Source organism: Penicillium daleae, assembly GCF_028827525.1.
Source record: "Penicillium daleae strain IBT 16125 chromosome Unknown utg000007l_segment0_segment0, whole genome shotgun sequence".
Classification (NCBI taxonomy): Eukaryota; Fungi; Ascomycota; class Eurotiomycetes; order Eurotiales; family Aspergillaceae; genus Penicillium; species Penicillium daleae.
The window spans coordinates 3,384,868-3,406,899 of NW_026623155.1; the positions used below are offsets into that span (position 1 = coordinate 3,384,868).

A 22,032-nucleotide genomic window follows, 5' to 3' on the forward strand; every position below is an offset into this window, starting at 1 on the left:
AACAATGATTTTCAGAGCCTGCACCATGGTCCTCTCAATCTCTGTCATTTTCTGGCGTCAGAAATTCGAGCTGCCGTCTGTACAGTTGTCTTACTCCAGAATCCAGATCCGTTTCTAGGAAGCTCTGGGGATGATTCTTCGGCACAGTCTTTGATGGGCACGGGACTTGAGCTCCACACCACAAGCAACCGATCAGGTGACTTGTCTCTGCAAGCAATCATGTGACTTTGAATGAGATGCCATACCCTCTGGACACAGTCTGACTCACGTGATTCAATCCCGGTCCGCGGACAAACGTAGTTGCGCCGAGAAGCAGCTTCGGAGCTCCACGCCTCGCCGAACCGGTTGTTATTTTGCACGCAGACGTCCTTCCTAACAACCACTTAATCTCATTCAACTCTCTATCACACATAATGGACGGGTATGTCTTCCTTCAATCGCCATCAACAATAAAAAAAAATGGCATCTCCATCTCGCCAGCAGGTTCCGAAACTGACAAATGACATGGTGATAGCCTCAACGCAAACGAGCAGCGCGAGTTCGCTGCCCGCATGGAGCGGAAGCAGCTCAAGGAGTTTATGACTGTACGCTTCACCCAAATTTACCCCCTTCCACGGAACACCTATCCCACCCGGCCGTTCAATCTGGCATACCTCAATTTCGGACTTTCGAATTGAATCCGTCTTCGCCATCTTTTTCCAGCCTTACTTCGAGTCTTCCCGCTAGAACCCTACCTCATTTCTAATACCCCTCTCTAGATGTACTCCAAGATGGTCCAGCGCTGCTTCGATGACTGCGTCAACGATTTCACCACCAAGTCCCTGATCAACCGGGAAGAGCAGTGCATCATGCGTTGCGTCGACAAGCACCTCAAGAGCTCCCAACGTCTGAACGAGCGCTTCCAGGAGCAGAACGCCGCCATGATGCAGAGCGGCCAGCTGGGCGGCAAATAAGTGTTTAGTCTCTGATATCCTGGATCCCGAGGGTGCCTTGACAAAGACGACAACGATCAAGGCAGGAGATGGAGAGAATGTTGTGACGATGATAGAAGAAGAGTTGTGCTTCGCTCGGACCGAGGTCAAGACCGAGTAAGATCTTGACCTAGACGGTCCGGGAACCTCCCCTCTCTGGGAGCCGATTGCAAAATCCCCCGGTGGACAATGCTCGTATAGCCGTGTTCATGGAGGTCTACGGGAGGTTCTGCTGGGGGTTTGGGCTCCCTTCATGTACCATAGTGATTTGGACGGGATGAAATACGGAGAATGATCGTCCCTATTCATTTCGATTCCTCAAATATAAAAGCGGCATCGCCCCAGTCTGATGTTAAAGCATAGTCTCGCTAAGCCGAGTGCCAAGGTCCAGATAGGATCATGTCTGGGAATGTAGAGTACAGTCTTTCAAACCCTAGTCCCATCAACAACTAAACCAGATATCTATTGAGAGTCAATTACAGGTTCAGTATGTGCAAAGAAATGACACATAGGGCGAATATAGGTAGACGCCGTGCGTCTACAACGAGCACTGTTGGCCGAGCGAGGCTCACATTGCTGCGGAAGAGGACAGAACTCGACAACATTCAAACTAGAGCTCTGTATATGACCTTATACGGAAATACGCGCTTATGCCCATTAAAACAACCAATTTGTGCTCACCAGGAAATCCCCTAATACAAAACTCAAGAAGTAGTCCAGGAGGGTTTCGACGAGCCAACAGACGAGTCGGATAGGTTGTTGTTGCAAGCACTTGATAAGTGGACAGTTATACCCAGTTCAGCAACAACAGCACATCCATTCGCAATGAGTAATTCTAATTCGAGAGTCCTAATCACAGACTTCTATCACAGTCCACATCACAGTTGACGCTACCTCACCCCCAACCTTCTCCATCACCCTCCGACTAGCCAGATTATACTGAGCCACATCCGCATGAACCCACTCTGTCAGTTGCTTCCGCGCCATTTCATCTTCCCCTTTGCCCCCAAACATCCCATCCGGATGCATTCCCCGACGCATAGTTTCCATCGATAAGCAAGAAGCAAGTCCCTTGCCCCGGTGGCCAGGCTCAACATGCAGCGTCGCTAGAGCGCCATCTAGGCCGAGGAAAGCCCACGCGATGGGCATTTCATCCTTCTCCTCGCAAGCAGCATATGTAGAGTCTGAGCCGCCATGCGTATTTTCTTCTTCCCTCGAGTCGTGGTATATCACCACGCTCGGGATACTCGACAATTGCGCTTTTGACCGTGGAATATACGTACGGCTCTGGACAAGGCCCAGCTGCGAGGCGAGGACACCGAGTCTCCCGCGTCTATCACAATACCGATGGCCCTTTGGCAAAGGAACCTCACCCCCAGCAAGGACGAAGTCGAGGCGGGACTGTTGAAAGAAATATTTCAGGTAGGGCCGACCATCGAATCGATGAATCTTTATACCGCGATAGGGGTCTAGATCCACGTCTGCGTCGATCAGTGGATAGGCGAACGTCTTTGAGCATAGAAGAAGCGTGAACAGGCCCGTATGTAGTGACCCGATCAAAAAGGCCTTCGGGTCTAGAGTAAACGCGTCGTTGTTGGAAATTGGTGGTGATTTGGCTCCGATTGCGGATAGTGATGTCAGGTACTCTGGTAGTAGGTTGGCCTTGACATATAACAGTATATTTAAGAGTTGCTCTCGGGTGACGTCTAGGTGCTCCGGGCTAGCTGTCAGGAACGACGCAACGAGATTCGTGTTGATGGAGTCTGGGCCGCTAAATCCTGTTCCGCGCGATTTGGTTGCTTCATGCGCAGGATCAGTAGGGAGAGAAAATACTGCCGGAGGTGATGTATGTTCGGCCTCGAGGCTAGAGTACAGAAATATCTGGGTTTCTCGGCCCCGAAAAAGATCTACTCGTGCAACCAGCCAGGGCTGGCTAGGTGGCGGTGACGATCCGGGAGGGAAAGTTGCTAAGATTCTGGCGGTTGGAGATGGGTAAGCAATGCCATGTTGAATACGACGTAGAAGGGCAATTGTGCAGCTAGATGAGGAAGAATTCCGAACCCGTGTTGATAGATTTGAAGCTTCCCAGTTGCCATGGAGAATAATAAGCTGTTCGATGTACGTATTGCGAGGCGATGAAATGCAAGTCAGAGCGGGAGTTCTTTTATTTCTCTCGATTATTATCTTCCCATTCTAATTTTAAACCACTCAAGTCATCAGTTTTAATCCTTGTGTGCTGGTTACTATGAATGCGAATACCGATAAGGGATCCAGACCAGCGAGATTAAGCGAGTGGCTTAAACAAGTTCAACGCTTAAATACAAAACCGCGTCATCTCCTTGCTTTTAGGGGATTGAGTGCGCGCCTCAATCTATTGCGGTCCGCTCAATCATTCATCTGTACCAGAAGTTCAGGCGCTACGGACCCTGATCTACGGTCTGGACGGGCCGATCCCGGCACGATCGTGGGCCACGATGAGAGCCGACGCCGAGCAACGAGCTTACACTACCAAATATCGTGTTTTCCGGCCATTTGGTACGTGCTTCGTCGGTACGGACGAAGCCATAGTACTAGTGGGTAGGGTGGCTATTTTTGGATAAGTGACAGTGCCATGACTGACTAGTGTGGACGGAAATAATGTAGCTTATTTTTTTGTATAGTATTAGCGTGTCATGTGATTAGTGATTAGGACTGGGCATGTTTCGGCAGTCTCGGATTCTAGATATGTACGAAGTAGCTTCATCATAACAAACCTCTTGAGAAGAATGATAGAGCGCTTGGCGCCTGGCCATGATCTTGGCGTGATTGGTCGAGTACCGCGGAATTGCAACTTTTCTCAAACGCCGGAACCCTTTGCCCGTTTGGGAACCCGCGAGGGAGAAACTGCGATAAGACCGGGGGCGGTCCCGTATCCCGGCGGCTGGACAGGATTCCCCTCTCGTGAGCTCTCCATCCTTATGCGGGGTCAGATTCGCTATGTTCTTTTATAGATTCGATGCGATGAGCTTACTACTCGCTTCCGCCAAGATGTCATCCAGTAGACTCTGTGATGATTCTCAACATTGTATAGTCACAAGTTTCTTCTTTGTGTAATCTGACTATCGATTGTCTTCTGCATGATTCTCTTGTCCTGGTGGGGACGGAGACGGACCGTGTCGCTGTGCTTTTCCGAGGGCATCCACTCGAGAGCTGGATAGCTAGCTCGATAGCTACCTTGTAGATAGCTCGACGCTCCAGTAGATTCAAAGATAGACTGCATCGACCAAGTCTCCCAATTATAACCAGCGGAAAGCCCCTAGATCGCAAAGCTACCGGGCGCGTCGGGCCAGCCAGCCGTTGGAGACGGGCCCCTCACGCTCTCCTCATCTCCTCTTCTCTCCTCTTCAGGTTCCCATACTTTACCGTATTCTTCTCCCACCTCCTCAGTGCGCTTCTTCCCCCACTCCCCTCATTGCCTGCTTGCTCCACTTTCCACTTTCCACGCAAATTGCAGCCCTTCAAAACCCTTCACTCGTCCGCTTTCCTTTCCTTCCCGTCCTTTGCTCTAACCTGCAAACTTGGTAAGTCTTTTCTGTGTCCCCCCCCCCCACCTTCCGCCGACTCCGTCACTGACCACCACCGCCTTCTAGAGTTTTGTGTGGGACGAAAGCACATAACTTCCTTCACATACAACCATGGCCAGCACCGTAGGAAAGGTACTTTGCTCCCCAATCCCGGCCATACTATTTTTTACAAGGTTGATCAGGAAACTAACAATGCCCGCTAGACCATCACTTGCAAGGTAAAGCTCAAGCTCCCCTTCCGATCCCGCGCGTAATGACGTTGGCCTTACCCCGCGCTACACCACAATGCGCGCCGCAATACACCCCGCCATCAATTGCACCGACTGGTACCCTTCCATGACCTAAATTCTAACCGAATTGTTTTCATAGGCTGCCATTGCCTGGGCTGCCGGTGAGCCTCTGTCCGTCGAGGATGTCGAGGTCGCTCCCCCCAAGGCCCATGAGGTCCGCATTCAGATTCACCACACTGGTGTCTGCCACACCGGTAAGCCCCGCGATTAGGCCCCGCCATGCACAAAGCAATGCGCAAGGTCAGGGAACATACGAGATGGTGTACTGATCCCCCAACTAATTAGATGCCTACACTCTGTCCGGCAAGGACCCCGAGGGTGCTTTCCCCATCGTCCTGGGTCACGAGGGTGCCGGTATCGTCGAGTCGGTCGGCGAGGGTGTGACCTCTGTCAAGCCCGGCGACTACGTGATCGCCCTCTAGTATGTTTTCTTCTCTGATTTCTCATGCATGGCCTCTGCTTTTTGCATTGGCTTTTTTTTTCTTAGATGAACCCCTCAACTCACCATGTTCTAGCACCCCCGAATGCCGTGAGTGCAAGTTCTGCAAGTCTGGCAAGACCAACCTCTGCGGCAAGATCCGTGCTACCCAGGGTCGGGGTGTCATGCCCGACGGTACCTCCCGCTTCAAGGCCCGCGGCAAGGATATCCTGCACTTCATGGGTACCTCGACTTTCTCCCAGTACACCGTCGTCGCCGACATCTCCGTCGTCGCGGTGACCCCCGAGATCTCCACTGACCGCGCTTGTCTGCTGGGTTGTGGTATCACCACCGGTTACGGTGCGGCCGTTGAGACCGCCAAGGTCGAGGAGGGTTCCAATGTGGCTGTCTTCGGCGTCGGCTGTGTCGGTCTGTCCGTCGTGCAGGGTGCTGTCAAGAACAAGGCCGGCATGATCATTGCTGTTGATGTGAACGATGGCAAGGAGGCTTGGGCTCGCAAGTTTGGTGCTACCCACTTTGTCAACCCTACCAAGCTCCAGGGCAAGACTATCCAGGAGCACCTGATTGAGATGACGGATGGTGGCTGCGACTACACCTTTGACTGCACTGGTAACGTCGGTGTTATGCGTGCTGCTCTCGAGGCCTGCCACAAGGGTTGGGGTCAGAGCATTGTTATTGGTGTTGCTGCCGCTGGCCAGGAGATTTCCACTCGGCGTAAGTCACCCTGTCTCTGCTATCTTACTGCAGTCGTCTTAATATCCCAACTCATACTAACCATTTTTTTTTTTTTTTTCATAGCATTCCAATTGGTCACCGGCCGTGTGTGGAAGGGATGTGCCTTTGGTGGTATCAAGGGTCGTACCCAGTTGCCCGGTCTTGTGGATGACTACCTGAACGGCAACCTCAAGGTGGACGAGTTCATCACCCACCGGGAGCCTCTGTCAGCCATCAACACTGCCTTTGAGCAGATGAAGGCGGGAGACTGCGTTCGCTGCGTGGTGGATATGAAATAGACTGTTGTGATACGTGATATAGTTGATGACGATCCCAAAAAGGCTCGATGTGAAATATGACTTCCTTTTGTTGTGATGAATATAGTTGTGCCAGAGTCTCAATGTAGTGTTGTAGAGTCATCAGCTCGCCAGACAGTATCCCAAGGGACGTGAATGGTTTTAGTAGGTATTGGGAATTCCACAAGGTCCTCACCCCGAGACACCTTGGTGGTTGGTATTACCTGGACGAAGTGTGTGTCAGTTAATCATCCCTCTCTCGTATGATGTCTCACCTTATGGAGGGATTCAATTAACCTAACCCATCTTCACTCCCAACCCTAAACCAACCCAATTCCAGCATAGTCCTCTCATAACGATAACCCGCGGAGCAATCACCCAACTCCGACACCTCAAACTATACCTCCTCTCCCGGTCACCGCTTACAATCGGCATCACCATCGATACGAGGCTGCCAAACCTTCGATCCCTTCCATTTTCATCTTGCACACCTTGCACTAATCCACTAACCCACGATCATCACCCGATAACCACAGCGGCTCCCTCCTCACCAGCCAGTCATGCCAGTCATCTGGCTGCGGCAAATGTCCGGCTTCCCCACTTAAGGTTTCTTCTCCGCAGTGATGTGATAAGGAGCACCCCTCCCGATCTCGGTATATTTTCGGTTAATTAGGTACCGTTCTGTGCTGTGTTATGCTGTAGGGGCGGGATGCATGGATGATAGGCATTGGGATTGGATCGGTTGGTCCTGATGGGGTGATTTTGGCGATGGGGGGAGGAGGGGGTGATGCATGCTGCGTGTTGCGTGTTGCATGTCCTGCATGTTTTTGGTGGTGGTTGTGGATATTCACGGACGATGGCCGTGAGGGTTAGATGTATGTAGATAGTAGTTAGATAGTATGTAGGAGGGGGGTTGACATATAAAATGCCCTTATGTCTCTCTCATGGCATGGATTTGACTCCATTGAATCAAGTCTGAGTCTACTGTTTCCAATTCTATTATCCTGCCATTCTACGAGATCTTTACTCTGTACTCCTCCGATACCTACTCTGCTCTTATATAATCCCACCTTACTACAAGACTATCACCACTATACTCTACACTGTCTACTACAATGACTATCACCCCTTCCACAAGCAATCTATCTACCACAACCTCCCCTCTCCCCCTCCCACCCCCCTTCTCCACCATCCCCCGAACCCCCCTCCTCCTCGGCCCCTCCCCCCATCCACGCCCTCCCCCCGCATAACCGCCGATCTCGCTACCAACAACCCCCATCCACAAGTCACCATCTACGCCAAACGCGACGACCTCAACTCCGCCTACGCCTACGGCGGCAACAAGACCCGCAAACTAGAGTACCTGCTCGCAGACGCGCTCGCCCAGGGCTGCGACACGCTGGTCTCCATCGGCGGCGTGCAGAGCAACCATACCCGCCAGGTTGCGGCCGTCGCGGCGCGGAGCGGGCTTAAGGCGCGGCTCGTGCAGGAGCATTGGGTTGAGTGGGAGGATGGCGGGTATGATGTTGTAGGGAACATCCAGTTGTCGCGGTTGATGGGTGCAGATGTGAGACTTGATCCGTCCGGGTTTGGCATCGAGCATAAGAATACCGTTCGGTCTGTGGTGGACGAGTGTGTAGCTGCGGGCGAGAAGCCGTACTATATACCCGCGGGGGCATCAGACCATCCACTCGGGGGACTGGGCTTTGCGCGGTGGGCGTTTGAAGTCCGACAGCAGGAGGGTGAAATGGGCATCTTCTTTAACACGGTGCTTGTGTGTGCCGTGACCGGGTCGACTTTCGCGGGGATGATCGCTGGCTTCAAGTTACTCGCCAAACTGTACCCGGATGATCCCCCGCGCAAGGTGATCGGGATCGATGCCTCGGCGACCGTGGATGCGACCCGCGCGCAGGTCCTCCGTATTGCGCGCAGTACGGCGGCGAAGATTGGACTGCGCGAGGAGGATATCTCGGAGGAGGATGTGGTTCTGGATGATCGGTATCATGCGGGGGTTTATGGGGTGCCTGATCGGAAGACGTGGGAGGCTATTGAGTATGCGGCGAGGATGGAGGCGTTTATTACGGATCCGGTTTATGAGGGGAAGAGTTTTGCGGGGATGGTCGATTTGATTCGGCGTGGGGAGATTGAGGGGGGAATATCTTGTATGCCCATTTGGGAGGGCAGTTGGCTTTGAATGCTTATTCGGAGATTGGTCGTGTCCAGAAGTAGAGGGGAGGGAGTGTGAAGCAGTCAAGGTATAGAGGTAGCAATTGACTTTTGTTGATAAGCGTAACTGTGGATCTACGATGATACTACTGGGTACGAGGCAGGAATACTTCGAGGGGACGAGAATATCAATTTCAGTTTGCATTGCAGTCAACGAGAGACTATAGTTAGGATGGTGGTCAAGTTAGACCAGAAGGATCAACAAAGGGTAGCCTCAATTACAGCAGCTTGTGCTCGAGGGTCATCTCCGACTCGGGCTGGAGACCAACGCAGGCACGGAAGATGTTGATCAGGGCAGAGCGCTGCTTGCCAAGAGCGTTAACAACCGGGGTACCGGGAGGAGTCAGGGGAGCCTTGAGCATGTAGCTGAGCACGCTCAGCACACTGTGGAAGCCCTTGTACTCGGCACCCTCGCTGTCAGCCTTCCAGCTGACACGGGTCATCATCTCGGCAAGAACAACCAGATCAATGATCAGAGGAGAAGCCAGCAGAGAGTCCTCGCAGATGTTGAACAGACTAATAGTCTGGTGACCACCCATGAAGATCTCGGCGTAGTACTCGTCCAGAGCACGCTTGTTGTCACCCACGGCAGGCATGTACTTAATGACAACGGTGTGATCCGGGTGCTCATCCTTGCCGTACAGGATGTGGTTGGCAGCAACCATGTCATCCACAACGTTGGACTTGGAGATCTCCTTGGAGCGGAACTGCTTCTGGGAGCTCAGGTTCTTGCCGTCGTTGTTACCCAGGTGGTTGTAGCTGGCAATGGAGGTGATCTTGATACCAGCGTTGATCAGGAAGTCAACCAGGGCGGACTTCATCTTGGTCTGGCCAGACTTGAAGTCGTCACCGCCAATGAAGGCACCACGCTGCTCAGCGAACTGCAGAGCACCGGGGACGAAGGTGTTCTGGGGGGAGCCGTTGATGAAGGGAGCATTCTCCAGGATGGAAGCAATAGCGAACACGGTGGAGGGGGAGACCTCCTCGTGGCCGTTCTTGATCGAGTTGATCAAGTTCTCGGCAGTATCGTTGACACCGGGGACAATGTCAGCGTAGCGCTCAGTGTTGGCGGTCCACATGACAATGACCTTGTCGAGGTCGTTCTTAGCCTTGAAGTCGCTGTGCCTCTAGTTAGCAAGAGCAATGATCTCCACAAAACTACTGCAGAGGGGGTACTCACCGAATGTCCTTCTGGATCTGCTCCACGTGAGCCCAGCAGGCCTTGGTACCCTCAATGACATTGTCGGCACGGTCCTCCTGGTTGGCGGCGATGAAGTCCGGGTAGTAGATGGAAGGCAGGGGCTTCATCTCGGCCATCTCCTTGCGGACCAGGGTCTTGAGGCTGGGCTCCAACACCTGGGCACGGTCCATAGAGGCCGCGAGGTCAAGGCTGCTGATATCCCAACCGCCAATGACAAGGTCGTTGGGGTGGACCATAGGGAGCAGGTCACGGAAGGGAATGTTGATCTCCTCGCCCGTCTTGGCATCAGTTCCAAGCTTGACGGTCGAGCTCATGACGATCGAGCCGTAGTAGTTGGCATTCTGCTGACCCTCACGGGTCTCCCAGGAGAGACCACGGCGGTTGGCAATGATACCGGCGGTGACGGTGGAACCGTTGTTTCCACCCCAGCCGACCAGCATCATACCGACCTTGCCGACCTTGCGCTCCACCTTGAAGTTGTAGTTGATGGCCTTGGGAGTGGCCACCATCTTGTTGTCCGCAGTGCGGGTGATCTCGGTGGTCTGGTAGGCATACTGACTCTTGATCTCGTTGTCGGTGTAGACAACGTTGGGCGACTGAACAGTGAAAAGAGGGGTGGCCTCTTGGCGAGCCGACCCGTTCACGGTGCCATTGGCAACATCCGAGCTTGCGTGGGGAGCCATTGCGTTCACAGGAGTATTGATGAGAGTGGTTGAGATTTGAGAAGAGTGAACTAGAGCGTGCTCAGAATGGATCTACTGCAAGTATAATGCGTAATCCGATGCCCCTCCACGGTTGGAAGTGCGTCGGCCGTTGAACGGGTGGTGCCGCCTGGGAAGAAGCTGGTTAGCGACTGCATTGAACGGAAAGTTGACGACGACATTGCCTCGAGAGCAGACCGAGGAGGCCGACGAGGCGAGGGGGGAAAGACTCACGAGTTAAGCTGAGTGGCGAAAATTTTGACGGTTGTATGTGATCACTGTCTCGAGGAGAAGTGATCGAACCTACTGACAAGGCTTATACGAACCGAAAAAAGGGGTTGGTAGCTGGAGGAACGAAGAGAGTTGGTTGCGGGAAGAAAGTGGGCAGGGACTGGTTAAATAGTGGCAGCACGAAGGGTTGGCCCACACGTGAGGTCCGCTTGTCTCCGGGGCTCTCCTGTCTCTCCAGTTCCCCCCCCTTTTTTTTCCCTATGTGTGATTCCCACATCTTCTTGTTTTTTTTTTCACTACTCTCCCGGTCAACAATCTACTTGGACCAATCAGGAAGTTCCGGATTCAAGAGATCTTCGATGGATTTCCAGGACCAGCTGGTTGTTGGGCACTAGCTCCTTCAAGCCGACTGCGGGCGACTGCCATCCGGTGCCTACCACTTCTTCATTTGACGCAAGCCAGTCCGTCTTGACCTCGCCTAATGCTAATTGCATTTATGGAGCACCAGCAAAAGTGGGCATCCACGAGTACTGGGGCCAGTCGATGGCTTCCAAAGAGTCTTTGTTGGGCCAATGGAGGCCGCTATTCCCGTTGGCCACGGTACGCTCCGCTTCTGGCCAGGCTTTGTCGGGTACCTGGACTCGCGTAATGGTTCCAGCCTTTGGCCAGGTACCCCTTTTTCGCTGGAGGCTACGTTTTCATCAACAGGTCGAGAACTTGATGCTGGTCATGCAATATGCCATTGATCAAGCCATTGATCATAGAGTTAACCCTCTCGAGGGACGACTGTGACCCGTTTTGACCCCTCGGACTCGACCCAGCCGGTGATCCGTGCTCGCAATCGCAAGGAGGGGCAATCGTTGTCTAATCATTCGTTCACTGATCGGCTTTCGCGGGGCTCCAAACTGGCGGTCTGCAGTTCCGGGCTCCCCTCGGCCCTGGTTCCTGCATTTGGTGCCACATACGGAAGTACAGAACTGCTGTTTACTGCACGGCTGTGCTGGTCACCGCACTTCTGGCCTTGGTTTTGCCGGCCACATCACCAATGGCTTGATAATCGTCAATGTGGTGGGATCATTGCCCCTCCTGGCGTCGTACATAATCAAGTAATATATCTCTGTACTTCATGTTCCGTAAACAACCCGTAGTGTTTGGATCTGCAAACTCAACTCAACTAACACATCCTGTTGGAATCTTCCTCTACTCGTGATCATATTCCAGTCTCGCTTGTGATCGTCGGACCTCTCCGTAAGGCCTAATCCAGAGGAGACCAAGTACGATCCGCGGATTTTGTATGGGGAGCTCGAATTCTGAAGCTTTGCTGTTGTCTTGGAGCAGAGGTCTTGCAATTGAGAACCAGTTATTACTCCCTTTCGAAATATTGCTGTTTACCTGTGGAAGTTAGCTACCTCTATAGACAGCTTGAGCATGATCTTCTGGTATGTTGTTCCGTATGAGCCAGAGTATTGTCCATATTCAAGTCTTCTAGGCTTCAATGTATTACTTGTTTGAGTTCTCCCGATTGTCCACTCCCCAAGATGCCGCAATGATTACAACGACATCAAGATTCGCGTCTCGGAACAGATCGTTCCATTGGATCCATTCACGTACCCATTGACACGTTGCCAAAATCTGAATTTCGCGATAACGAGGCTTATCGGGTTGATAGAAGCAGCTGACACCTGCACCGACCTGCACCTCATCGCCAGAAAGAGCCTTCTAGCTGCAAATCACAGCGACCATCTCCAACAGTTGGAAGTTTCCATGCTCTCCCTCACCCACCATCTCCCCCGCACCTTCACCCCCGCCCTCAGATTGAGCCTTCTCATCAACCTCCTGCTTCCACCGCTCATCTACACCGTCAAAACCATCACCCTCCCAGCCAACACCATGCCCGTCGACCCCTGCTCAGCAAGCGACTGCACTAAACCCGGCACTCTCACCTGCGGTAGCTGTGACCAGCCCAAATCTTGATACTGCAGCGCAGACTGCCAAAGGAAAGACTGGCTATCACACAAGCACACCTGTGCCGGAGCCCAAAAGCAAAACTGCTTCTTTATTCGCGCCACGGCCCCCAATGGAAGCACCAACTCCGCCGATCGCATCGAGCGGTTGCCCCTCCGCGCGTATGGCAACTGGGGCGCAGAAATGAAGGAGCTAGAACAACGACTTGGGTGGCCTCGGGCTGACGAGGCGGGTAAATTTTACTTGCACCAGGAAAAGGAGGATCATTGGTACTACTATACGTATTGCTCTTCGGCGAAAAATCTACCCGTGAAGGATATTGCTACTCGATGCAGCCATACTGGTCAAACAGTTCGTGGAGATGTCGCGGTTGTCAGATCAGGTCTGGAGGGGTACACTCCCTGTGAAGAGGTCTTTTTCGAGATGGGATCTTGTGAAGACTGTGAAGTACTACGAAACTGCCAATTCGAATCAGGTCTTTGATCAGCGGGAGAAGAAGCGGTTTGGGAGTCGGCAGGGTTTCCCGCCTGGTTTCTTGGACGGCGTGCCCAACATTACCATCTAGTCTGATGGGGTGCTGAACGGTATGAAGCATTTCGGTTGATTTTACGGAGTTGGAAGGGAGAGTTTCAGAATGTCTTGATTTAGATATCCCCGTTGGTGTGTTGATTTTCATGTAGCTCTACTAGATCAACCAATAAATTGGCAAAGATCTTCGAGTCCGGCCATCCTTCAGATAAACCTATAACTTCTCGTAGATTTCAATGTTCATCCGTATGAGTATGCCTTAGCATGTTCCGTCACTGCCTCGAAGGTCCTACGTCCTCCACGTGCTCCTCAGCTGACGCCTTGTGCAAATCACTGGGCTTGATGCCAACTCGCTCCGCTAGGCGACTCTCAATACCAAACAGTCGAGACATTTCTTCCAGCGTGCGGCCGCGGGTTTCAACTGTAACTTTCTGTCAGCTTCCCAATCTATTCACCATTGTAATAAGAAAGCTTACATACCCATTGCATAGCGAACAAAGAAAAAGGCCACGACACAGATCCCAGAATAAATAATGTACAAGCCCCAGCCGATAGCATCAGCGATAGGAGGGCTCGCCTGCGCCACGATATAGCACGCTGCCCAAAGCGAAGCAGTCGTCAGAGCATTGCCCTTGGCTCGCATCGAGACGGGGAAAATCTCGGCCGCATAGGTCCACGATCCCACGCCCCAGCTGATGTTGAAAAACACGTAGAACAGGTACGGGAACATGATGATCGTGTAGTTGGCGTTATCACCTGGGTGGTGCTCGGCATGCCACTGTAATACGGTGATGCCAATCATAGCTCCCATCATTCCGACTGTGCCGATTTGAAGCCAGGACTTTCGACCAAGTCGATCGAAGTAGAAGATTGGGATCCAGGAGAAGACGAAGAGGACAATACCCACGCCGCCGGTAGCCAGGTTGGCGGTGCGGGGATCTTTGATTCCGCCGCGCTCGAATAGCGATGGCTGGATCTGGTGTCAGTGTTGATCTTCCGGGTAAATGGTGACAGCCTCTTACTGTGTAATACAAAATCGAGTTGGTTCCCGTAATTTGTTGGAAGAATTGAACCGTCATTCCCAGCAGAGTCACACGCAACACGGGCATAGTGAACATATCCCCCCAGCTGGCCTCGCTCACCGTGTGCTCGAATTCGATGGAACTCATGATCTCCTGCATTTCAAGTTCTGCGGCCTCGGACCCGTGAAGTCGAATGAGAACTTCTTTCGCGCAATCATGACGATCCTGGCTGGCTAGCCAACGTGGACTGGGAGGTACCCAGAACCAACAGCCGACTCCCAGAATGATGGCTGGTACAATCTGAATGGCCAGTGGAATACGCCACCAATCGTCAGTCTCGAGAAAGTTGAATCCATAGTTGATCCAGAAAGCGACTAATTCTCCAAGACATAGGATCATCTGTTCGATGGCGACGATCCGGCCTCGGATCGCGGGTGGTGAGAGTTCGGCGACGTATAGAGGGACACCACCGGCACATGCTCCAACTCCGTATCCTAGAACCACGCGGCCGATGGTCTAAAATTTTTTAGCACGGGGGTATTACATAGCTGTTTGGCCTGGGTAAATAACTTACAATCTGGGTGATCGAGTAAGATGTAACCTGGATAATTGCGCCGATGATGAAGACAATGCAGGCAATCGCCAGCGTCCGCTCACGACCAATTGGATCCGCAAGATATCCAAGAGACATGGCTCCGATGAAACATCCAACATCATAGAGAGACACGACAGTACCGGTCACCCCTACATCCAGTCAGTGACAAGACATTTGTACCATCTCATTCGAACTATACTCACAAGAATTCTTAGGATGCATCAAATCAATCCATCTTTGATCCGCAACGATAACTCCCATCGCACCCTGATCATAACCAAACAAGAATGCACCGAGAGAGACAAACGCAGTAACCACATAAAGATAAGTCGTACTCCCCTCCCGCCTCTGAAGCGGATCAGTGCCCGACGGTGGCTGGATAAGTTTCGTCTGTTTAAGGGAAAACATGATGTTTCGACGCTCTGGGAAGAACGGTGCCATCTCTACCCACGGAGACATGCTGCCGGCGAGTTTATATACCACGGCGATTTGCGATGATCCTTCCCCGGAGGCTCTCCAGATTTCCGCCGAGCAGCTGGAGGCGGATATTCCTGGGGAAGTGTTTTCTCCAGATTCAGACGCATCGGCGGCTTTCCGATGCTTAGTGGCTTGATGGAGTATGGGCGTTGGGCGCGCTGCGGGTATAAACTGCCTGATCAGTTTCGAGCGGGGCTGTTTCGATGCGCTCGCGGCCGATCTTATCCTGAAAGTCTCCCGAAATGGAAATCTTGCGCGCGGTTAGTGGGCTAGTGCTTTGGCTCACTGTGGGGAGTCGGGAGGCCCTGGAGCACATAAACTCAAATTGCTAGCCCTCATTGTATAGATTCGACGATTACTAGTATGATCATGTTAAGATAGTTCATTTCTAATTGAGGGCTTCTCAGAGATTCTCTATAAAACTTGTCTCGTCCCATTTCCGTCCTTTCTTCTGCTTTGTTCAGTGCTCTGTCCAGCTCAACTGGCCTTGTTGTTAAGAATGAAGCATGCTCGAAGTTCTTGGCCGGGTTGCAAGAAGATGGATCGCACTAAACACATCGAAGAGGAAGAAATTTTTACCAGTTTCCAGGTGACATTCCAGTGAGCTTTTTCTAATCGGTCCCTTTGAACTTGTTTCTACCAGTTACCATCACTCTCGCTGCTATCGGCATGTAGCCCTGTTGGAGTCCCGAGAAGAGCGGTGGCGGGTAGCTGCTTAACCATGATGTATCTCTGTGCAACAAGTACTTCTCGAATTTCACATTAGGGTTGACGAGTAAGAATCAATTCTGCAGTTTCACAGCATGAGTGACAGTGGGGCAGTTTCTATCTATGACGCCAGACCAAAACATTACTGGAATGGAATGTGGTAACGATAACATTTGCCAAGAAGGTGACTATTCCAGCGAAGCACCCCCAGCTAGGATGTTTTCGAGAGACGTTGAGGGTGACAATACTCTCAAGCCTCTCAGGAGCTAAATTAGCTTTCCATTCATGACCACCAAAGTCAATCGCCATACCCGTTCATATCGTTTCAGATATAACCATACTTCCGCGCTATATGACCCCATTCCTGGGTCTTCGGGGCAATCGCCTCAATGTGGCGGCCCTGTTGGCAGTCACGATGCCTTCTATCGTCTCATTTGGCAAGCGCTTTTGGATTCATTCAACTCATCGTCGCCCGTCTGGTTCTCGGTCTTGGTTGTGGAGGTTTGGTCGCTACTGTGCCCATTTGGCAGTCCGAAATATCATCGCCTCAAAAGCGAGGAGCACATGTGTCGACGACCGGTCTATTTGCCGGCATGGGTACATCGCTTAGTCTCTTTCTCGATCTTGGCATGTCTTTTGCTCCTGGAAGTGTGGGATGGCGCTTTCCCTTCGCTTTTCAGGTCCTGTTTTCTATCGCTATAATCGCAGCCATCTCGTTCATGCCGGAGTCGCCTCGATGGCTGATACAACAGAATCATGTTGTCGAAGCCCGCGATATCCTTTCAGCCCTGGAAGATGTCAAGCCCGACGACCCTATGATAGACGCTGAAGTTGAGGCTATACAGTTATCACTCAAGCTCTCTGGTGAAGGATCTCTTTGTCAAATCTTCCAAATGGGACCCCAGAGAGTTTTTCATCGAGCGATGCTTGCCGCAGCTGTGATGTTGTTCTTGCAACTAACTGGTATCAATGTCATTACGTTTTTCAGTATGTTATTATCATTGTTCTGTGAGACTGAAACCTTCTAATTCCCCTGCTTTGCTTTTAGCCAACACCATATTTGAACAATACCTTGGGCTAGACTCCCTGACCTGCAGGATTCTAGCAGCCTCTTATCAACTTGTTAGTATAATTGGAGGTACGGTATGCATATTCACCGTAGAAGCCTTCGGTCGGCGGGGCTTGCTGCTGGCCGGTGCCGCAGGTAATGCCATCTGCTTGGCTCTTGTAGCTGGACTGGGTTCCCAGCCGACAAACAAGATCGCGATGCATGTCGCGGTTGTATTCATCTTTTTGTACCATTTTACTTTTATCATCGGTTTTGGAGGAGTCTCTTTCCTCTATGTCGGCGAGATCGCGCCCTTGAAGATGCGTGCCACTATCAACGGTATCAGCGTCGGCACTTTCTGGGCCTTGAATGTCGCGATTGCTGAAATCACACCAATTGCCTTCAATGCAATTGCATGGCGATTTTTCATCGTCTTTGCCGGGTTGAATGCCGTCATGGTGCTACTTGTGTATTTCTTGATACCCGAGACCGCTGGTCGCAGTCTGGAAGAGGTGGATCAGATTTTTGTCTCCTCTGCTAGCATTTGGGACTCAGTTTGGGTAGCTAAGCGCCTACCACGCTCAGTCGACAATCTGCAGAGGACATCGCAGTACCACCCAAAGGTTTCGCCATAATGAGATTAGTACAATTGGAGGAGAGAAGTGGGTTGAAGGAGGTAATGATTCTCATGTGGCCCTTAATGCTTCAAGGTGATCTTTGCTGGGACTCGAGCTTAGACAGAAGATATAGATTGCAAAATGATAATTCACAATAATAGGTTGTAGTTTTTTTGGGAGACTGGAGAAAACATCAGCCTTTCCCTCTGGACGAGATTGATGGAAGCGGATGTTGATAACATGACATACTTTAGGTCTTGAGCAATCTTCAGTCCATATGTATGAGCAGCAACTTTGCATTCAAGACTGGAAGGTCGAGAAAATTTGTAATTTTGTAACGACTGACGGCGACCTTATTATTCGGGACTATTTGGGAGTTTATACTTCTGTCGGAGGGACTCCGATCTGGCTCGAGCCTCCCCCACAGGCCCCAAGAAAGTCACAGGTTCCACAGCACTTTTCCGCACCTCCAACTCCAACTTCTCAATTTCTCAGCAATGACAACCACAAAGGAAATCAAATCCTGGTCAGAGACGATCACAATACCCCTAGTTCGAGCGTTACTAACGCATCTGTACATCTAGTGATCCATGTCGTCTGCTGCATCATAAATGTGAGAGGCCCCAACTCCATAGCTTCCGTGCGCACCGCCCAATTCTGACCATACTCGAAGGCGATGGCAACCTTCCACAATGCGGCCGATGTACGCGCACAGGACGAAATTGCGTGCGCGGCCAACGACAGACTCGATTTCGTCAGGCAAGAGGACGAGGGCCTCGCACTCGGTTTCCGGGTAACCAGGTTTGGGTCAAGCCGCCGCCACGAGGTTGGAACTACCTTGTCCCTCATTTTCAAATGATTGTCTAATTCAGGCTATTTTACTTGCAGTTGATTTTGTCCTAGAGTCTGGCAATGGAGAGCTGGATAATACAGTCGATCTGTCTATTGGGACGCAGCCTTTGGCCGACGGGTTGGGTTTCGGCGACAACCCACCAACTCCGAGCCCTGACACGCCAAAGTTTCCATCGACCGCACACGGTTTCGACACTCTGAATCACAACAATAATACAGATGAATCCCAGAGCCCAGTATATTACGGCATTGCCGAAGGGCATGAATTATCCCCTAAGCAGCGATCTTGGCCCTTGAGGGACCCGGAAGAGGCCTTCCTTTTGAAACATTTCGTCGACCGAACATCATCATTCGTGAGCGAATCCTCAATTCCTTGAACTGGTTGTTGCCACTCCAAGACGAAAAGTCTGACTATCCTATACCAGTTTGACTGTACAGATTATCAGCGGCACTTTGCGGTCCACATTCCCAATCGTGCCCGATATTGCGACACCTTGTTCAATGCGATCATGGCCCTGTCGGCGCGACAGCTGAGTTGTACTACTAGCTATGATGCCTTTGTATCAGCACAGTACTACCAGGCTTGCCTGGAGACCTTGATCCCGGCACTAAACGATCAGGAAGTGACTATGGATGACGATCTGTTGGCAGCCACCGTCATTCTCCGCCTGCTAGAAGAATTTGACGGTCAGTTCCCCTCGCCAAGTGATTCAATACTTTGCGTTAACTGTGATTGAAGTCCCGTTGGCGGGCTCGGATCTTCGTGGCCATTCTTTCGGCACAAGGGCTTTCATACAGGGTCCGCCACCGTCGATGACAAGAACCCCAAGCCTGCGACAAGCAGTCTACTGGAGCGGGTTGCGTCAGGAAATTTATAACGCGCTTAGTCTGCAACAAGCTCCCGACGTGGACCTGAGCTCCCTTCATTCGCTGTTTACGGCTCTGGGCCCCGATGATGGAGATTGTTTATGGGCGAACCAGGCTATCGCACACTGTGCAGATGTCTTGTTATTCTCATTTGGCACGAATCCACGGTCTACGGCAGTGCATACTGACTTACAAGAACAGAACCAGCACTGGAGCGACAGTCGGCCCCCCTCCTTCGACCCATACTTTATAGGTAGTGACAATGTTGAGATTGGAGCCACCTTTGCCGATGTTCGATATAGTTCTCCATGGCACGGTAAGATCTCTTGGGGAGCCTTCTTTTTTTAATGGAAAATCTTCCAGCTTTAAGCTCATCACATATATGACCAGCAATCGGTTACCAATATCATGAATTGGCCAAGATTTTGCTATTTGTGCACGACCCTGGCCTCCCGACTGTTGGGCCACTGAGAAGACGTTTAGCAAAGGAAGCTGATGTAAGTGTAAAGCGCGATCTGTTGTTATTTGAGATTGATGAGAAGAATTGCTAATGGATAGCCAAAGTATCAAATTCGAAAGAGCGTGTGGACAATGTGCGGGGTCGCGTTATCAAACAGCTCTGTCCCCCCTGCAATGGTTGTCGGTTGCATGGCCCTCCACCTATGTGAGTGGCCATCATCAAATCAATATCCGGTTTACAGACCTCGAACTTATGAATGAGTCCCAGGTGGCGATCGGTTTACAGAAATGGTAGAACAGGAGATGCTGATTCAAGTCCTTTCACGCACTGAACGGTTGCATGGGTGGCCAACACACGCGCTGCAGCGTCAACTTAAGGAAACTTGGGGAACACTCGAAAGCGATTGACGAGAAGGGGATGGAAATGTCATGGATTGTGGCACAAACTGATAACGGCACAGTCCTGATAACAGAGAGATTACCAAGCGATCCTCCATTGGGCGGGTCAAATCGACCGCTAATGGGAGACCCGGAAAGACTGGGTATCACAGTCATCCCAACGGTGGCATGAATATCTGTCACCTACTCAGGGATCCTCAAAACCACTCGCCCCTCGATCTCCGCATTCTCAAGACGTTTCAGCACGTCTAGAATATCAGCGAGATCAAATACCTCAATGCATGCCTTGATATCTCCCGCTACCGCCATTTCCATCAATTCTTCCATCTCCTTCGCACTGCCAGCAGAATTCCCAACAATAGTGAGACCTGGGATGATATGGTGAGAAATAGCCATAAAGGAGTATGCAGAAGGGAAAGGATGGTCCATTTTATGACATACCTTTGACAATCATATCTACCGGTGTGACCGGTAACTTGAAAGGAACATTCGGAATACCAACGCAGACGAGAGTCCCTAGACGACGCAACATTTGCAAGCTCTGTTCGTAGGCCCTTTCTCCGTTGGCCGTGCAAATGACGGCATGTGCACCGAAACCCGATGTGGAGGCCTTGACAGCTTCGACGATGTCAACTTCAGAGAAGTCAAAGAACTCCGCAGCGCCTAAGTCTAGACAGAGCTTTCTCTTCTTTTCACCTCTAGTTTGTGACAGCATTAGGCTTGACAGACGGAGCCGAGGAATATAACCGTGTAGACATAAAACATACTTGTCAATTGCGATAACCTTGAGTCCTTTCTTAGCAGCTATTTGGACACCCCTAAAATAGGAAATATTAGTTAGAGCACATAACCGGTACCCAGAATGTTTGATCATACATATGTCCTAATCCCCCTCCTGCACCCAGAATAACGATTGAGTCGCCCGGGCGTGCTTTGGTCTTCTTGATCGAGGAGTACATTGCAATACCAGCTGCAAGATATTAAGGGGTAAAAACTAAAGAAAAACAGGTCATTAATTGAACATACCGCATAGTAGGGGAGCCGCGGTATCTGGAGCCAGCCCCGGCGGAATCTTAGTGGCATGAATGGCCGGGCTAACGAGGTATTCTAATTCAATGGCTCAGTTGTTTCCCATCAGTGAAGTAAAAGTAATGAAGAATATAACTTACGCTGGAAGGTTCCTGGCACGTTCTAGCAATGGAGAACTGATATTAGAACGGGACAATATTATGCGATGGAAAGAAGGGACTAATATTCGCGCTACGCCAATATCAGATTGAGTACGTACCGCTCCGGCATTCTTTTGATAGGGACATGAGGTATGGTTGATAGCACAGATTTCACACTCTAAACAAGAGCTGTATAGCCATCTAATAGGAAGGCTTTTAGTATCAAGCTACGAAGCGAGGTCAAACAATAACGAGACTTGGTACTCACCTGATACCCACCCTTTGACCAATCCACTGTTGTTCGTCCAGGCCAGGCCCAGCTAGGTAATTTTGAAAGTTAATCTCAGTGTCTTGTAGACCAACAAAATAGAAGTCGAGTCCGATGAGACTAGTCTTTTGGAACCCCTCACCTGCAACAACTTTCCCCACTCCCTCATGACCAGCAACATCGGTCAGCATAGGAGTATCGCCACGGATGCTGTGAACATCGCTATGACAGACTCCAGAAAATTCCAGTTTGATAAGCACCTCTCCATCGCTGGGTTTGGGAACAGGGTGTGTCTTGCTGATTTGTATGTTCAAAGATCCATTAGGTCCTGGGGGTGGAATCGCAGCAGCGACCTGTGCAGATGGGATGGCCATAGTTTCTGCGTTGAAAATGCGATGACTGTAAGTAGGTCCGTACAGGGCTCTG

The 22,032-nt window shown here is 51.2% G+C and overlaps 10 protein-coding genes across 10 annotated transcripts; 6 read left to right on the top strand and 4 right to left on the bottom strand.

Annotated features, from left to right (window-relative positions):
* Positions 1 to 413: 413 nt before the first annotated feature.
* tim9 (protein transporter TIM9) lies at positions 414 to 953 on the top strand (the record flags this gene model as incomplete). Its single annotated transcript, XM_056911776.1, has 3 exons — positions 414 to 421; positions 515 to 584; positions 759 to 953. The coding sequence occupies 3 exons, from the start codon at positions 414 to 416 to the stop codon at positions 951 to 953; spliced, it is 273 nt and encodes a 90-aa protein (XP_056764602.1).
* Positions 954 to 1,820: 867 nt separating this feature from the next.
* Positions 1,821 to 3,067, bottom strand: N7458_008395 (uncharacterized protein; the record flags this gene model as incomplete). Its single annotated transcript, XM_056911777.1, has 2 exons — positions 1,821 to 2,946; positions 3,033 to 3,067. 2 exons carry the CDS (start codon positions 3,065 to 3,067, stop codon positions 1,821 to 1,823), a joined length of 1,161 nt encoding a protein of 386 aa, XP_056764603.1.
* Positions 3,068 to 4,645: 1,578 nt separating this feature from the next.
* On the top strand, positions 4,646 to 6,276 carry N7458_008396 (bifunctional alcohol dehydrogenase/S-(hydroxymethyl)glutathione dehydrogenase; the record flags this gene model as incomplete). Its single annotated transcript, XM_056911778.1, has 5 exons — positions 4,646 to 4,666; positions 4,904 to 5,018; positions 5,110 to 5,245; positions 5,340 to 5,977; positions 6,062 to 6,276. The coding sequence occupies 5 exons, from the start codon at positions 4,646 to 4,648 to the stop codon at positions 6,274 to 6,276; spliced, it is 1,125 nt and encodes a 374-aa protein (XP_056764604.1).
* An 853-nt stretch (positions 6,277 to 7,129) lies between these two features.
* N7458_008397 (putative 1-aminocyclopropane-1-carboxylate deaminase) lies at positions 7,130 to 8,467 on the top strand (the record flags this gene model as incomplete). Its single annotated transcript, XM_056911779.1, has 2 exons — positions 7,130 to 7,135; positions 7,412 to 8,467. The coding sequence occupies 2 exons, from the start codon at positions 7,130 to 7,132 to the stop codon at positions 8,465 to 8,467; spliced, it is 1,062 nt and encodes a 353-aa protein (XP_056764605.1).
* Positions 8,468 to 8,717: 250 nt separating this feature from the next.
* N7458_008398 (inositol-3-phosphate synthase INO1) lies at positions 8,718 to 10,383 on the bottom strand (the record flags this gene model as incomplete). Its single annotated transcript, XM_056911780.1, has 2 exons — positions 8,718 to 9,618; positions 9,680 to 10,383. 2 exons carry the CDS (start codon positions 10,381 to 10,383, stop codon positions 8,718 to 8,720), a joined length of 1,605 nt encoding a protein of 534 aa, XP_056764606.1.
* A 2,139-nt stretch (positions 10,384 to 12,522) lies between these two features.
* N7458_008399 (uncharacterized protein) lies at positions 12,523 to 13,162 on the top strand (the record flags this gene model as incomplete). Its single annotated transcript, XM_056911781.1, has 3 exons — positions 12,523 to 12,580; positions 12,620 to 12,906; positions 12,950 to 13,162. 3 exons carry the CDS (start codon positions 12,523 to 12,525, stop codon positions 13,160 to 13,162), a joined length of 558 nt encoding a protein of 185 aa, XP_056764607.1.
* A 235-nt stretch (positions 13,163 to 13,397) lies between these two features.
* N7458_008400 (sugar porter family MFS transporter) lies at positions 13,398 to 15,201 on the bottom strand (the record flags this gene model as incomplete). The annotated part of the gene is made up of 5 exons (XM_056911782.1): positions 13,398 to 13,546; positions 13,606 to 14,101; positions 14,148 to 14,663; positions 14,722 to 14,891; positions 14,946 to 15,201. 5 exons carry the CDS (start codon positions 15,199 to 15,201, stop codon positions 13,398 to 13,400), a joined length of 1,587 nt encoding a protein of 528 aa, XP_056764608.1.
* A 1,115-nt stretch (positions 15,202 to 16,316) lies between these two features.
* On the top strand, positions 16,317 to 17,610 carry N7458_008401 (sugar transporter; the record flags this gene model as incomplete). The annotated part of the gene is made up of 2 exons (XM_056911783.1): positions 16,317 to 16,914; positions 16,976 to 17,610. The coding sequence occupies 2 exons, from the start codon at positions 16,317 to 16,319 to the stop codon at positions 17,608 to 17,610; spliced, it is 1,233 nt and encodes a 410-aa protein (XP_056764609.1).
* Positions 17,611 to 18,089: 479 nt separating this feature from the next.
* On the top strand, positions 18,090 to 20,178 carry N7458_008402 (Zn(II)2Cys6 transcription factor domain-containing protein; the record flags this gene model as incomplete). The annotated part of the gene is made up of 8 exons (XM_056911784.1): positions 18,090 to 18,118; positions 18,177 to 18,418; positions 18,481 to 18,797; positions 18,870 to 19,131; positions 19,184 to 19,627; positions 19,702 to 19,808; positions 19,870 to 19,975; positions 20,039 to 20,178. 8 exons carry the CDS (start codon positions 18,090 to 18,092, stop codon positions 20,176 to 20,178), a joined length of 1,647 nt encoding a protein of 548 aa, XP_056764610.1.
* Positions 20,179 to 20,352: 174 nt separating this feature from the next.
* On the bottom strand, positions 20,353 to 21,980 carry N7458_008403 (zinc-dependent alcohol dehydrogenase; the record flags this gene model as incomplete). The annotated part of the gene is made up of 8 exons (XM_056911785.1): positions 20,353 to 20,537; positions 20,611 to 20,867; positions 20,937 to 20,987; positions 21,046 to 21,139; positions 21,196 to 21,276; positions 21,339 to 21,360; positions 21,458 to 21,539; positions 21,607 to 21,980. The coding sequence occupies 8 exons, from the start codon at positions 21,978 to 21,980 to the stop codon at positions 20,353 to 20,355; spliced, it is 1,146 nt and encodes a 381-aa protein (XP_056764611.1).
* Positions 21,981 to 22,032: the final 52 nt, after the last annotated feature.